The following is a 16,231-nucleotide window of genomic DNA, read 5'->3' as shown; positions in this document are numbered from 1 at the left end:
TATTTTTCTGTGCATTTGTCTCTTCTTACTAGAGTTCAAGACATACGTTTTAACATGAAAACTCTGAATGTAGTTATTTTCCCAAACCAGTCCATGAACATCTGCAACCCTCACAGAGGACTGGAAGACAGCCCCACTTCTAGCCTCCACTAGCAAACTGTTTCCCTGGGAAGACTTGTTGATGTTTCGAACTTGGGTGTCACTTGACTTTGCAGCTCCCATGACCTGGAGCAGGTTTCCTGTGGGACTGGAATCGCATAGAGGTGGCATGAAAAGACTGAGTCCCAACTGAAAAGGGGTCAAGGACTTGGGAAGAGGGAGCCGAGGAAGGGGCCAGGAAGAGGGGCAGGAAGCATCTGAGATGAGAGCATCTGAGCAGATGGGGAGTGGAGGTTGGAGGAAAGGCTGTCATGTGAATCACCTGGGGAGATGTTAAACAAACTAATATTCAGCCTTCATCCCCAGGGTTTTAACTGATCCGGGGTGGGGCCCAGGCACTTGTATGTTTTTAAATGTCCGTGGAGATTCCTCTCAGCCACCAGGTTTGAGAACTACTGTGCAGACACCGGCTGGTCCTGCTGGCTCTGCACTGTTGACACAGCAGTTGGGGAGAGAAAGGGCCACGCCCAGCCACAGCCCACAGAGTGACCCTGGCTGCTGCACCAGCAGGAAATAGGGACGTGGACACGAAGAGCAGGGCAGTGATCAGGAGAGAGAAGAGATTCCACCTGGGCAGCAATTGTGGATGAAAATGTCTACAGGTCAGGAGCAACCTGTACACTTCTGAGATTTCTAAATTTTCTGAAAAAATGCAGGTCACAAGGCAGCTTCCTGTTAAATGATAGCTTTATGAAGACAATGCCATCATCACCTTGCTTTTTGCTCAAATGTTCTTTGGCCACCAAGGACCTCAAAGAAGCTCCATTCCCCATGAGTGGAAAGCATAGGCTTGTTTCTTCTCCACCATCAAACAAGGAGCTGAGATGCCCACAGAGATGTGACGTACCTCCCATGGTAAGCTTTTTTCTAGCAGCAACATTATTTCTTGTTGAAATAGAAAAATGTTCCCATCTTCTAGTGAGAGTAATAAGAAGCATAGAAACAACCAGAAGACCTAACTATAGATTTTTAAATTCACAGAATGTCAGCACTAAAAGGTTCTGTTGATGCCTCATCATTCACCACATGAGTCGTCCAAGGCTCAACTTGGGGAAATGACTTCAAGGAGCAGAGAGAAGACAGACAGAGCTCATTACTCCCAACATCAATCTGCTGCTTCAACAAAGCACAGCTTGAGAAAAGAAAGAAAGAAGAAAGAAAGAAAGAAAGAAAGAAAGAAAGAAAGAAAGAAAGAAAGAAAGAAAGAAAGAGAGAAAGAAAGAAAGAAACAGACATATATTTAGAGTCTATAATGCACCAGGCCTGCTGCTAGGTACTTTTGCACAGTTGTCACTTAATCCTAACAATCCCATTTTACAGATGAAGAAACTAAGGACTGCAGGTAATGCAACCTGCCCAAGCTGACACAGGTCCTGAGGAGTCAGGCCAGTGGTGAAACCCAACCCTTTCTGATTCTCAAATCCCATGAACTTTCCTCTCTACCATGGCACCTCCCATGAGAGAATCCTTCAAATGTACAAGGCCCTGCTCATTATCTAAGAGTTGATTATCAATGAAAGGTAAATATAAGAGCAGGACCAGCAGGGTTACACCAAAGAGGCCCTTCAGAGTTGCCCAAGCTGGGCAGGGCAGGAACTAGTCAAACTGGCTCTTAGGTGCCAAACTCCAAAAGCCCAGGAATTCGGAGAGTGGAAGTGGGGAAGGAAAGATGCTGGTGCCCTCTTACCTTCTCTTCTATCCCTTGGGGGTTCCTAGCAGACAGCAAGGAATACAGCAGGCAGTCAAAACCAGCTTACTGGTCAACCAGTGGGAGAAGGGGGTGGAGAATGCATGTGGAAATCTCACAGCTAAGGCGTGAGCCTCCATGGTTGCCCACGGGCTGAAACCACTAAAAGCAGAGGCCAGACACAGACTCTCCGAAGAGGACTTGCCTAAGAAAAGTGGTGTGATGGGAATGGAAGGGAGAGCACAGTTCCCTCTGCCCCGCACTGCACAACCCTCCGCATGGCACAAGAGAATAACCGCAGGAAACTAGCCAAGCTGTTCCCAGGCATCAGGTGACCCAGGCAGTGGCTTCACCTGCTGTGCTGGATCAAACGCATGTCCCCTCCACCCTGGAGCTCCACTTCCTGATACTAGCTGGAAGAAAGGTGAAGTGTCCATGGCTACTCTCTCCACTCTCCAGTTCAAAAAGATGTATTTAATCTTTCCCTTCAAGGAAATTCAGTTCTATGTCATAAACTGCTGTGGTTGTGATGCTCACTGTATTGTCTGGATGTCTTTTTCTTGTTGACAGGCACCAGCACCACTTTAGCCAGGGTGGACTTCAGGATATGGAAGTTTCTCCGCCACCACACTCCCAGCTCTTTTATCCCCTCTTCCCATCCTGGTGACAATGACCTAAAGACATGGCCGAAGGCCTGGGCTCTAGATCATCTCCCAAACACGTCCGGGTTCCAAGAATTCAACTACTGGCCACCTAAATGTTTCTGAAACCTTAAATCCAATAAGCCAACTACTTCACCTCTTTCCTCCACACGTAACTCAAAATCAATCATCATTTCCCCTCCACCCCTAACTGGTTCCCTTCCCAAGTTCTCCATCTCTGTCAGCAACTCCACATTCTCTCCCCAGTCAAGCAGGCACCAAACCTGACTACTTCTCCCTTCAGTCAGTCACCAAGCCATCAGTTTCTTCCTTCATATGGCCTTTAAATCCGTCCCTTCTGCTCCATTCCCACCACACCACCAGCACAGACATATGAGGAAGCTGTAGGTGAAATTCCTCACCGTCACCTCCGCCTCCGCTTCCCTGTCTGTCTCATGTCACTGCCACAGCAAACTTCCTTCACCAGTAACATCTCCGTCACAGACATTACATTATTTAATCTTCACAGCAATCACATCAGAGATAGAGATCATTTGTATCACTCCCTGTATACTACAGATGAGGACAGCAGGCTCAAAACAATGGATGCATCCCTAATTAGTGTATTCATCAACTTGTCCTTGCCGGCTGACATAGCTAATAAAAATGGGCTCTGAAGCAAACTCTAATACGCAGCCTTGCTCCCAAACATACGAGTGCCTGCCTTTCCTTAGAGACATTATTTTATTTTTTTAAGTTTTTACTGACTGTTTAGAGAGAAAGGAAGAGAAGGAGAGAAACATTGATTGGCTGCCTCCTGCATACCCCCTACTGGGGATCAAGCCCAAAACCTGGGCATGTGACCTGACTGGGAATAGAACCAGGACCTCTTAGTCCATGAGACAATACTCATCCACTGAGCCACACTGACCGGGCTAGAGACATTATTTTAATAAGTAAATGGCATTCTTTTTTTTTTTTTTCAATCCTCACCCAAGGACATTTTTCCATTTTTTGTTCAGATAGAGTGGGAGGGAGAGAGAGAGAAACATCGAGGTGAAAGGGACACATCGAGTGGCTGCAACCCAGCCAGGGCCAGGGACAAACTGCAACCAAGGTACATGCCCTTAGCGGGAACCGAACCCGGGTCTCTCTGGACCGCTGAGCCAAACCAGGCAGGGCAGTGGCATTCTTATATATAAGTAGATATATAAAATATTTTTAAATGATATATAAATAGATATACTAAACAAATGCAGAAGGTTAAAATCTAAAGCAAAACATAAATATATAACCAAAGACAAATTTTAAGAAATTGTAGCCCTGGCTGGTCTGGCTCAGAGGTTAGAGCATCGGCCTGCGGTCCAGAGAGACCCAGGTTCAGTTCCCACTAAGGGCATGTACCTCGGTTGCAGTTTGTCCCTGGCCCTGGATGGGTCATGTGGGTGGCAGCCACTCGATGTGTCCCTTTCACGACGATGTTTCTCTCTCTCTCTCTTCCTCTCTCTCCCTCCCACTCTATCTGAACAAAAAATGGAAAAATGTCCTCGGGTGAGGATAAAAAATAAATAAATAAATAAATAAATAAATAAATAAATAAATAAATAAAATTGTAGAATAGTCATCACCATGGTTTTGCATTAGTAAAACCTCTGCTAAGTTTCATAGCTTCTATCTCTTTAGCTGCTTGGACTCTAATACTAAGCAGTGCTAACTATTAAAATGATTGCTCCAAAATGCTTCTAGATTTTTACTTCCTTTTTTTTTTTTCTTTATTAATTTTTAGAGAGCAAGGAAGGAGGAGAGAGAGACAAATCAATGAGACAGAACATCAACTGGCCGCCTCCTGCATGCCTCCCACTGGGGATTGGGCCCCCAACCTGGGCATGTGCCCTGACCAGGAATTGAACCAGTGACCTCTTGGTGCATAGGTCAATGCTCAACCACAGAGCCACACTGGCTGGGCGGTTTTTACTTCTTTTTAATTTAGACAAAGTATACCTTATAAAAACAAGGATTGTTTTTAAAATTAAGATTACTATAGAAAACACAAAACAAAATTACACTTACAGTATTTTATGTTAACTCTCAAACTCCACATGTAATTTTAATTCTTAAAACATTAATAATAATTCACCCTGAACAGAATCTGCATTTATTTATTTGTTTTAATTTGCATTTTAGTCAAAGTAAGATCTGTCACTTGAAATCTTCCTTTGGGATCACCTCCCCACCAAAGGAATTCTGCATTCTTATTCTGATAGAATTCCAGACAAAAGCATGCCAGAAATTCTACTTAACCCTTGAAATTATGTGTCCCATAGATAGCTAATACACCTACTGCACAAAATCCATGAACTAAAAACACTTTGTCCAAACAATTGTTGAAGATCTCAGAGGTAGCAGGATACTTGTACATACAGAGTATCTCTGGACAGGCACACAAGAAGCTGGTAATACGGGCTGCCTCTGGCTCCGGGAATAGTACCTGGGCACGAGGGTGGGAGGGAGAAAGCTCTCACTATCTCAGCTTTCCCACATATCAAATTTCATACTGTGTGCATTTACTGGCCAGTTTTTAAAGAAAGTTATCTTACTGGTTCTTGGAATTTTGACAGGAGGAAGCATATTACACAAAATTCTTTAAATTTGGTTGGATTTCAGCCAAATTTTGCTCAAAAAGCTTTCTGGTACAGAAAATGCAATTTAAAAACAAACAAACAAACAAACAAACAAAACACCACACACTAATTTTTGCCTAGCCTTTAAGATTCAACTATTGTCCATTGTACATTATGTATTAATATAATTCCCTACCACTACTCCATATGTTTTCTACTAAAACGCAGCTAAATATTCATCTTTTAGTCAACACAGCCAAAGCTCTTTGCTCCTTTCAATGGAAATAATTGTTTTCAGCTTATTTAAAAAAAAAAAAAAAAGAAGAAGCGAAAAGCAAAGGGTTTTTATTGAGGCCCCACAGATACTAGGAGAAATGCAGAAATGCAATCATTTTGGATATTTTGGGGTACTTTATTCCAAAATTCACATCATGGTCTTTGAAAAGTAAAAGCATCTGATCATTTTTGGACCAAAGAGAAAAAAATACATTTGACAGAGTAAATTTGACAAGAACAACAATCAAGTGCAATACTGTTTTCGTGCTTCTGTTTCTCCTTTGTTTGAGGCTATATAATTTAGTCTTGCAATTACTTAGCCAAGCGGCCATTAGGAGGTGGAATGTGAGCGTTGCTATACAACTAAAGCGTAGTTACTCTGTAGATCATGGTAATAAAGTACAGAAGCCCTATTAAAGAACTGCATCCCCTCTCATGATAGGGACCAGCATTAAATCAAGTGTTGATGTCATCATAGCTTAGAAATGTTTTAAGGAAGACCCAGCCAATGTTTGTCTCTATTCAAGAATTATTTGTGTGCTTGATATTGTCAGCATATTGATTTTTAAATGCATTAGCCAAATCAGTGACCCTAATCAATAAGACTGAAACTTCCCATTTATAGGGTGTGTTTTTTTAACTAATGGGTTTCATCCTAGATCAGTGTGGTGTCACCAGTGACTGTATTAAAAACCTTGAGTCCTTGCTTTACCAATATCAAAACTAAATTCTGGCCGCATTCAGGTTGTACCTGGTCCACACAGGCTGACCCCTAACACGCACCCCCAGGAGCAGACACTGTCGCTGGCCTCCCGTCTCTGATGTTTCACTGTGCTCAATGGCCAGCACCTGTGGCTTTACTTCAGAGAGCTGTCGTCAGGCCACTGGAGCCATTTTGCCCACCTGTGTAGAGCCAGAACCAGTGACCATCCAGCGGGGGATACAGAAGCCCAGCCCCCTTGGGACAACCCTTAGGCCTCACTTATTGTTGGCCCCCCTGCAGCATCGGACTAAGGCCTACCTACCCTCTGCAGACTTCTCCTGAGCTGACAGCCTTGTCTGGCTTCCTCCCCTTCCCTGTCCTGCTCCCAGCACACTTGACCCACTCAGGAACATTTCCTTAATAAAGAACTTACCGCAGATCCTTGTCCAGGGTTTCCTGGGGAACCAGACCTTAAACACCCTCGATCCAGGCAAGCTCACCTTCCCTCCTTGGTGCTGCCCCTGCCCCAGGAGGACTGAGAACACTCTCCTCCTCCCTTTCCTCCAGGGTGCATAACAATCAAATGAGATATTATAAGTGAAAACACTTCAAAACCCGTACTGCGCTCTACAAATGGGAATCTCTCATGGTAATCACTTTCAGATTTGGACTCATTGCTCACCCCCTCCTCAAAGGGGTGCCCTATAGTTCTCCCTGCCACATTTTTATTTAATCATCCACCTCCCCAGCTACAGTGTAAGCTCCATGGAGGTGAAGACTGTCCTGTTCACTGCGGAAGCCTCAGCATCTGACTGGTGGTATCTGGTGTGCAGGGCACGTTTAGCAACTATGTGTTAAATAGTGTTGTGAACTCCAGGATCTTACTCTATTCTCAGCCCTTTAGGAATAAAGAGCCAAAAGCCATGTTAAGGATCATTTAGAGAGCCCATGGCCCAGGGAGGATAAATGACTTGATTACACACAAAACAACTTGGTGGCAGGGCCAGGATCTGATCCTTGATCTCGTCTTCCAGACCTGAGAAGGTTCCATTTGAGACTCCACCTCCAGGCCCTCTTCTTCCCCAAATGGGCATCAGTGGGGAATACTGCAACCCCTTCTCCTTCAACCAAAATATTGGCATCTGTGTGGTTCAACTTAATGATATGCTATCTGGTTATAAACACAGATTTGGATTTTCCACACTATAGTTTTGTGTGTATTGTTTTCATCTCCCCAAGTGAAGCTGAAGCATCCTAGTGGCAAAGACCTCACTGAGCTCACCTTCCACCTCGTCGATAGGACCTTGCCCAAGGTTGAGCACAAGCATCAGTAGGAGAAAGGAAGCAGACAAGGGTGAAAAGCAGACATTCGAGTCAGACAGGCCTGGCTCCAACTCTGGCTCTCCATTTACCACCTGTGCAACCTTGAGCAAAGTCGCTGGACTTCTCTGCACCCCACAGAACACTGTCAGAATGATAATAGTCCTCAAGTCCCAGGATGCGTGTGAGGACTTAATGAGATGATACATGTATTTTGCACAATGGCTGGTACAGGGCAACTACTCAATAAGGCTCAGTAAGTATTACCTGCAGTTGGTAACAATAGTCCTAACATTGGTAGTAAAAACAGGCTCCCTAAACACCAAGTGGCTTAAACAGGCAAAGATCAGAGACCTGGGTTTGGAAAAAATCCCACTTATGAATGTCTATTAAATAACTAAGATATTATATCAGGTGCCTCCTTTTCCCTAAGTAAGATGTTCAGTGACCAAAGGGAGTTCTCAGTGTCTCTCTTCATAGGGACAGATCAAAACCGTCCAGTTTGCTCTTGGGATCACTTCCAATTCATCTCTCTCCTGACTCCCGCATCCTACAGAACTTCCATTTGGTTTAAGCCATGTCCCCAGCCCCAGGAGAGTGGTGTCAGGCACTCTGCATTTCATAAAGACCTCCCTCTGACAGCCTCTTTACCTGGCCCTCTTTAGTTTGTTCATTCATTAATTTAATGAGCACACATTTACCAAATGCTGGACACTGTGGATCAGAAGCTGAACCAGATGAGCCCCCTGCTATATAGGAGCTCCCAGCCCTGAGAGTCCTCTGGCTTCTATTTCTTAACCAGAGACTACTTTTGAAAGCTTTCCTTCTTCCCAAGCAACAGTAAGAAGCCTGTCTCATTATCAGCAATAATAGCAGGGGAACTGGAGTCAGACTGCCAGGGTTAGAATCCTGGCTCTGCCACTCTCTTATTATGTAACCACGGGCAAATGTCCTCCCCTCTCTGCCTCACCCACCTCACCTTTAGAACGAGGACAATAATACCTACCAATTAGACTGTTGTCAGGATGAAATGAAAACCCAATGAAGTCTTTAGAACAGTGCTTGGCACATAGTAATAAAGGTTCACTAACACGACTTTACAACCTACAAAAATATCCACTCTCGAGTCTAGAATGCCTGTTTGGCCATCAACACAACAAAGAGCTAAGCCAACAACTAAAGAAGTCAAATGTTCTGAAATATTGCTGTGTCACAGCCAGACTCTCCTTTTTTAGGCATGTGCCAAGCCAGCTGAAATTTCTGCCTCCAGGGAAAATGTAAAGAGTCTCCAGCAGGGGCCACGAGTTTTATTTGGTAACTCAAACTCAAAGAAAGCTCTAGCACAAAGAGCATCCTGAGAGCTCAGTTGGCAGGGAAGCACAGGAGGCTGCCCTGGGCAGGGTGGGACCTGCTGCAGAGGCTGACCCCAGATACCCCAGGAAGGCAGCCCAAGTCCCAGCATCCCAGGTGAGCACAGGTCTGGAACCAAGGGATAGTCAAACCAGAAGGGAAGAAACAGCAAGAGAAATCCTGACAACTGGCACCATTCGCAATTGGAAATGGTGACACTGTGGTCCTGGGTGACATGTCACTGACAGCAAGACTTGCCGCCTGTGGCCCAGAGTATGAAGGAGGTTCCAACTCTTAAGGGAGGTAGCTGGCAACGGCTAGGGAGGATTCCTCAAGCAAGTGAATTTGGGTTAAGAACATTCCTCGTAGGAAGCAAAGCACTGAGCGAGTAAATCAGGACAAAAAAACACTTGAGTTACCTGAGCTAAAATGGCAGGTAAGTGGGAGAAGGTATACACAAAGAAAGAAAAGGGGAAAAGGAATTCCAAGACTCAGAGACCAATACATCACTAGGGCTCTTCCCCGCATGCCAGAAGCCAAGTGTACTGGCCACAAGACTTGATTTTGAGTTCCTCCAACAGTGGGGATGTGGCACCTAAAATGCTACTTCCTTTCACAGTAGATCTGTTGACTCAGCTGTGGTCACCTTTGCTGGGCAAAGGCAGGAAAAATGATACAGCAGGGCCCAAAGGCAAACCCAAAAACAAAACATCGTAAGAGGCGAGCATTCCAGGCTAAGTCAAGGACATAAGCATCCATAGGTAGGTTTTCTTCTGCATGCTCAGCACTTTAAATAAGAGTAGTCAACAGAAGGTCTATCAGGAATGCGGAGTGACACAGGGGCACAGTTCTAGTTAGGGTTAAGTCTCTCCTGGAGAAGGCGATTTACAGGAGCTGAGCTCTAAGTATATTTTCTGTATCTATAGTGTTTTCTCTCAGCCATCAAATCCAGAGGACAAATGCCACAGGTCTTTAGAGGATTCATCCCCAGATAATGACCTAGAAACTCACACAACTCTTTTTTTCACTTTACATCTTTAAGTCCAAATCCATCCCCCAACACTCAGACTTTTCTCTTCCCAGGTCTCTGAACCAGAGCCAAATCTCAGGCCCACACCCCTCCCCAATACAACATGGTCATGACCCATGATCTTGTCATCCAGGGGCCTCATCCCACCACACTGCTCTAGGGCAGTGGGAAGGAAAGAGCCACTCACAGCACCAGAAAAAGACTTGAGATCCCACATCAGGACCAGAGCAACTTCTTCCCAAACCAGGGACAACTCCAGGGACCCCCAAGTACAGCAATAAAACTTAGCGGGCCCCTGTCAATTCCAATGTCTGAGACTCAGCTTTTTCATCTGTAGTGCAAGGAAGCAAAACTAGGAGACTTTCAGGGTCACCTCCAACCCAGTATTGGGACTCCTGACTGGATGCAGGAGACCAGTCCAACATTTGTCCAGCTCAGGGAACCAGGTCACATTCTCTGCTGGGGAGGGCCCCAGACTGGAAGAGCAGGAGTGGCCACAAGGCCACAGCCCTAACAAGAGACGTGAGAGGAAGCAAGCCATGCTTCGGAGCCCAGATCCAGCCTGGCCGGCCTCTGCCTGACTTTTGCAAGTATTAAATTCCTGAGTGTGAGAAAAGACATCAGATCCCCTGTGTCAGGAGAAATGAGCTTTTTCTCAAGTTAAAATCTGGGATGATTTCCTGTGCACAAGGGTGTGTGTGCGCGTGCGTGTGTGTGTATAGTGGCGTTTTCCCCTCCTTACTGATCAGCAGGTCAGTGCTGCCCATGAGAGATGAAGTCCTTGAGGATAATCCATGTGCATTCCTCCCAGGCAGTGATAGGCAGCCAGCCACCCTGCCATCCTCCCCTGTAGCTTCTCACCTGGGGGTTGTCCATGTACCAGAGAAGGTAGTTGGCCTGGGTGTCCAGAATAAAGTACCTCCGCAGAAACTTGCCACTGTTCTCATTCTCCTCGATGTCCAGAAACCCACAGATGCGGTTCTGCCGATCCACATAAGGCATTCCTGGGCTCTGCTCACATCACCCTGCATGGCAGGAGGAAGGGAGGCACTGGTGAGAAGGAGGGGGAAGTGGGCCCTGCCTCAGGACCTGCAGAAACCTCACTGTGGCTTGACTCACCTCTGCGAGAAGCTGGGCTAGCAATCTCTCACATCAGCTTCCTTCCCCAGGGCACCACACGTTCTACCCCAACCAAACCCTGGAAATCTTTTATCACTTCCACTCTGTAAGCAGTCATCAAAATCCACCAACATTATCACCTAACCTTCCCGAGGCTCTTTTATGTGGCGAGCGAGTGGAGTGTCAGGCAACTTTACATACATGGAGGATATAAGCCTAGACTTTGGGTCAGGGGCTGGGGTTCCAGTTCTGGCCACTTACTATGTGACTACAAGCTATGTAATCTTGGTGCACCTCAGTTTCTGCATCTATAAAATAGAGATAATAATAGTACCTGCACCTCATAAGATTTTGGTGAAAATTAAGTGCTTGGCGCATATTAAGCACTGCATAAACACTAGGTATTATTATTACTCTTCACAAAAGCCTTGGAAAGTAGGTCATAACCCAGTTCATATATAAACAAACTATCTCAGAAAGGATTTAAGCTCCAGTTCAAATACCCGGATAAAACTTTGTCAGGAATTCAGTCATAAACAGCAGCGCCTCCGGATCCATGAAGGTACCAAAGAATTAACCTGAGGGCGACCTTGTAGCAGGCCACATGCTTCACTTACATCACTCTGCTGTGACCCCGAGGCCCCTTGTAATTGAAAGAATGAGGGACCGGAAGAAAGCCCCAACCCCTGAACACTTTCACTGGCTCCCCTCCCCTTGGGATCCTTTCCCGCTCTCTGAAGAGCCTAAGGAAAGGGCAGAAGCTCTGTTCTCCTCCCGAAGGAATATGAGCAACTTCCCACAAGCAGTACACCCAAACTCATGCACAACACAGTGGAGAAAATACCATTTAAACTTTCAAGGACAGATACTACTCACCCCTTACCCTGCTTAGCTCCAACAAGCAAAATTCACTAAGACTCAAAGCCTATCATAGTTCTTAGTCTACAACTAAGCAAAGTCATGAGATGGCCAACCTAAAGCCATTCCCTGTACTACCATAGTCCGCAAGTAAGCTACCAAGCTGCCACACCTGTAGTCTTCCAGGCCCAGGGTCGATAGGTCCCACCAGCAGGGAGACACACTCCCACAAGAGCAGGGAATTCTAAGGGTAGCGATTGGTGATAAGGTCTGTTCTCTCCCACCCCCACAAGGGGCTGGCAGTGTTGAAAGATTGCCCCAAGGAAAAAAGTGCCCCCCCACACACAAGGATACTAGTGAACAGTGAATCCCTTGATTCCTGGTAAGGTTAGGCTCAAATCCTAATGGGGACAGACTACTCAGTCAGAAGGGAAATGGGTCAGGGGATCCCACGTCTACCCACTGGGTATGATGGGGGACAAATGAATAAAGCAGGCAGGGAAACAGGGCAAAGGACCTAAAAGGAGAAATAAAAGAGGAGATGAGAAAATGATAAAACGTGGAAAAAGAGGAGGATTAAAAAGATGGCAGAGGAGAATGAAGAAGTGTGGCAGAGCCCTGGCTGGTTTTGCTCAGCGGTTAGAGCATCGGCCCACAGACCAAAGAGTTGTGGGTTAAATTCCGGTCAAGGGTATGTGCCTCAGTTGCTATTCGGTCCCCGGCCCTGGTCGGGGTCATGTGGGAGGCAACCAACTGATGTGTCTCTGTCACATCAATGTCTGTTTCTCCATCTCTCTCTCCCTCCCACTCTATCTGGAGATAAATGGAAAAATACCCTCGGGTGAGGATTAAAAAAAGAAGTAGGGGACAATGGCAGTGTGGGGATTGAGGGGAGAAATAGCCCTGCACAAAGGAGCATCACCTCTGTCCCAGGTACCTGCAGCCAGGGCCCTGCCTCTCCCAGCCTTCCTGAGCAAAGCTTCCATCCCAGCCCAGTTCCACAATGGAGCCAGTGTGAGTACAGGAAAGGGAAAGAGATGGAGACAAGCCAAGACTTAGGAACAAACGCCATGGGAGGAACTTCAAGTCTTCTTGAGGACATTGGGTCAAAGATGGCAAGGCGAGAGGCCTGGCAATGGTTGGGGAGGGAGTATATCCCTCAGAAAGGATATAGCTTCCCCCCTGGGAACAGAGGAAACAGGAGCCCCCTGCAGAAAGGCTGGGTCAACCTCCCAGTGACAGTACACAGCTGTCTGGTCAGGATGAGAGAGTGCACCCATCCCCCCAAAAAAACTAGGCAACCTCCACGGATGCAGTCAGAGACAGAATTTCCAGGGAGTTCAGGACTTGCCACTCCTGGCACATTTCTAAGAGAAAGCATATAACATGCAGTGGGGTAACAAAGCCAACTGTCTCTGGGCCCTGAGGATAAGCACAGCACCCAACTTCATGCTGGCTTTCAAATGTTCCGTTTTCAGCCAACAGGATTAATCAATGCCTGTCTTTTTCTCAAGTCAGTGGCTAAAGAAGGCGCTCTTTCTACAATCCTCCAACAGCCCACGTTAGTGGAGGGGGCTTCCCATGTGCATAGATCCATGGGAGGGAGATCTCCATGTACCAAAAGAGAAGATAATAAAAGGGAGAGTTCTGGTTACAACATCTCCTGACTGTGGTTCTAGCCCCAGAAAAAAAGCTGCTCAGATGTCCCAAGAAGCTGCTGAGTCACAGAGTGCATAAGGAATGTGAGAAGTGGGGGGAAGAATCAGCTGCAGGAGAACCAGCATCACAGGGACACGTGGTTATAACTAGCCGACCCACACAGAAGTGACATACTCAAAGATGGGCACAAAACACAACCCTGAGGTCCTAAGTCCCAACCCTCTGACAGCTCGTTCAGATCCCATTAGTAGAGCCCTTGTCACAACAGCTGCTAAGATTTGATACAAAGAGCCTGCTGACCCCAGCCCTCAAATCCCCTCTCCCTGCCTTAACATGTCACCATCAGCTTTCAAGTCTCTGCTGGCTCCTCCTCTTTTTCCCAGAGGGACTCCTCTAATGCAATTAATTCAGCCCAAACAACTGAGCAGTGAGGGGAGAAAGGGAAGCGTCAGCAATTGGTACTATAGGGGGGAGAAAACCCACCTGAATGCACACACACACACACACACACACACACACTGTCCCCCCAAGTTCCCCTACTAAGACCAAGACAAAGCTTCAAAATGTCCTTCTGACTCTCACAACATTCTTCCAGTTATACAGTTGTAGCCTATTTTCTGACTTTCTAAAATCAATTATCTTAAATTTCATTCTAACTTTAAGTTCCGCAGTGTAAAAATATTGGGTGGAGGGGACATTGGGTGGTTTGACCCAGGAGTTGCCCCTGCCCCTGCCCGCTGACAGTGACTTTCTCCCATCTTCTGGGACGGCATGCCAAGTGTTCTCACCCAGCCTCTTCACCTTCGCTCGAACACCGCAACGAAACCACCCAGCAAGTAGCCTCTTAGCCTTCACGGCACATGGACAACAAAGAGAACAGACAAGAAGGGACTCAGTCCACCCCGCTGCACACTCTCCCTATCTTAAAAAAACCTCCAGAGTGTTTCCATGTTTAGTGCAAAAAGCACAATATAACAATGTCGGCATCTTTAAAAAGATCGCTCTTGCCAGCCATTTTCACTTCTGCATGCTTTTTCAGGCCCCAGTCTGCATAATCGGCCTTTTAAAGATTTTAAATTACATCATAGACATGTTCCATGTTGCTACATATCTTTGTAATCATTGTTTTTAATGGTTGCGTAACATTACTGGATGGTATTTACTAAAATTTACTTAACTAGTTCTCCATGATTAGAATTTTTTCACTATTATAAATAATGCTGAAATCCATATTTTCTTTTTATTCTCTTTAATGTTGAAAGTATTACAAATTGAAATTCACATTTTCATGCTTTGTTTCTTCCTTCACATGGAAACAACATAAATTCCAAGTAATAATATGACTAGATAGATCATAGCGTATGATTTTTTTACAATTCTTGAGACCTGTTTCCTGCTTCATCTTCCTTCCGAATGGACTTAGTGAAATGCAAATCAAAATGATATGTGCATGCAGTTAATATCAATCAATCTCTCTGTCTCTGTCTCTCTCTCACACATACAAACACATACCCCAAACCAAACCAAAACATGGCCTCTCATAATCCAGAGAACTAAATAATGTATTTTAAAGAAAAGTAAAATAGAAAAGAGGAAAGTTTTATATGATCCACATTTCTTCAGTGTATAAGTTCCTAAGTATATACTACAAATGAAAATATATTAAATACATAATTTATAGTAAAAATAAAACTTTGAAGAAAAAAAGTAAATCTGCATGAAGTTACCCATTGATCAGCAGCAGAAAATGGGTTAAATGTCTATTAAACCGAGATTCCTGGCCAACATTTGCCAATTGACCAGACAAAGCCCATGAAGAAAAAAAAAAAAAGTCAACAGCTGTCTACCTTACAGTGAGATTAGGGGCACTGGGAGATTTCTCTGTCCAAAATATCACCTCATTGCCCATTTTAGTCCCTTCTGTTCCATCACTGGAGGAGATTCAAGCCAAGAATAAGGCAAGTGACATCTCTATCAGGCGCATAATATGCAAGTGATATCTGGGGCCAAGACCCTAAGAAACAGAACATATCCCAATAAAGGGGTGAAAAAGTAAAGAAAAGACTGCTGCTAGAAACAAATGTTATCTACTTGAAATTCCCCTAAGATGTGTATACGCCCAGGACAGGAGTAGGAACCTTTCTGGGAAGCAGTTTGGCGATATATAACAAGAGAGCTAAAAATGTCCATACCCTTTGACCCAGTAATTCTACTTCTAGGAGTCCATCCAAGTAAATGAACAAAGATGCAAATAAAGATAAAAATAAAAAGATAGCAACTGCAATAGAACTTGTAATAGCAAAAAGTTGGAAAAGCTCTGGACAGCCCAATGATTAGGGAATAATTAAATAAATTGAGACATTCACATAAGGATATGTTATGCAATCATTTAAAAACTATGTGTTTAAGTCATTTTTTAATAATTTAGGAAGAAATCATATCCTGATAAGATTTTTTAAGATATAATGTGATTTATAATTTGATCTCCACCCTCTAAATATTATTTTGTATTTCAATATTTGAACAGAAAAAGACTGACTCACAGACACCAAAATATTAGCAGTTAGTACCTATAGGTTATTGGTGAATTTTATTTACTTCTATATATTTTCCCTACTTCCCAAATTTTCTACAGGAAATGTGTGCTCTTTATTTAGTAGGAAGGAAAGCTATTAAACTCCACACAAACCCACATCCCCAGCAGAGAAATTCTGAAGCTGAGAACAAACTTCTCAGTTCTCCAGAGTCCACAAACACGTAACACCTTGCCTACATTATAGCTCGCTTGGGACTTTTTTTGGTGTGCCA

General features: G+C 44.8%; 1 protein-coding gene across 3 annotated transcripts in view; it reads right to left on the bottom strand.

The window, feature by feature from the left end:
• Window positions 1–16,231, bottom strand: part of PLEKHA2 (pleckstrin homology domain containing A2) — a 55,765-nt gene that overhangs the window by 32,524 nt on the left and 7,010 nt on the right. For all 3 annotated transcript variants that reach the window (XM_036249708.1, XM_036249709.1, XM_036249710.1), the window contains exon 2: window positions 10,649–10,812. In XM_036249708.1, the coding sequence (XP_036105601.1) occupies window positions 10,649–10,789 (141 nt within the window). In that variant the 5' untranslated portion in view covers window positions 10,790–10,812. The remainder of the gene's footprint in view (window positions 1–10,648; window positions 10,813–16,231) is intronic.

Source organism: Molossus molossus, unplaced genomic scaffold, assembly GCF_014108415.1.
Source record: "Molossus molossus isolate mMolMol1 unplaced genomic scaffold, mMolMol1.p scaffold_m16_p_9, whole genome shotgun sequence".
Classification (NCBI taxonomy): Eukaryota; Metazoa; Chordata; class Mammalia; order Chiroptera; family Molossidae; genus Molossus; species Molossus molossus.
This window is presented reverse-complemented; position numbering and strand designations above follow the sequence as displayed.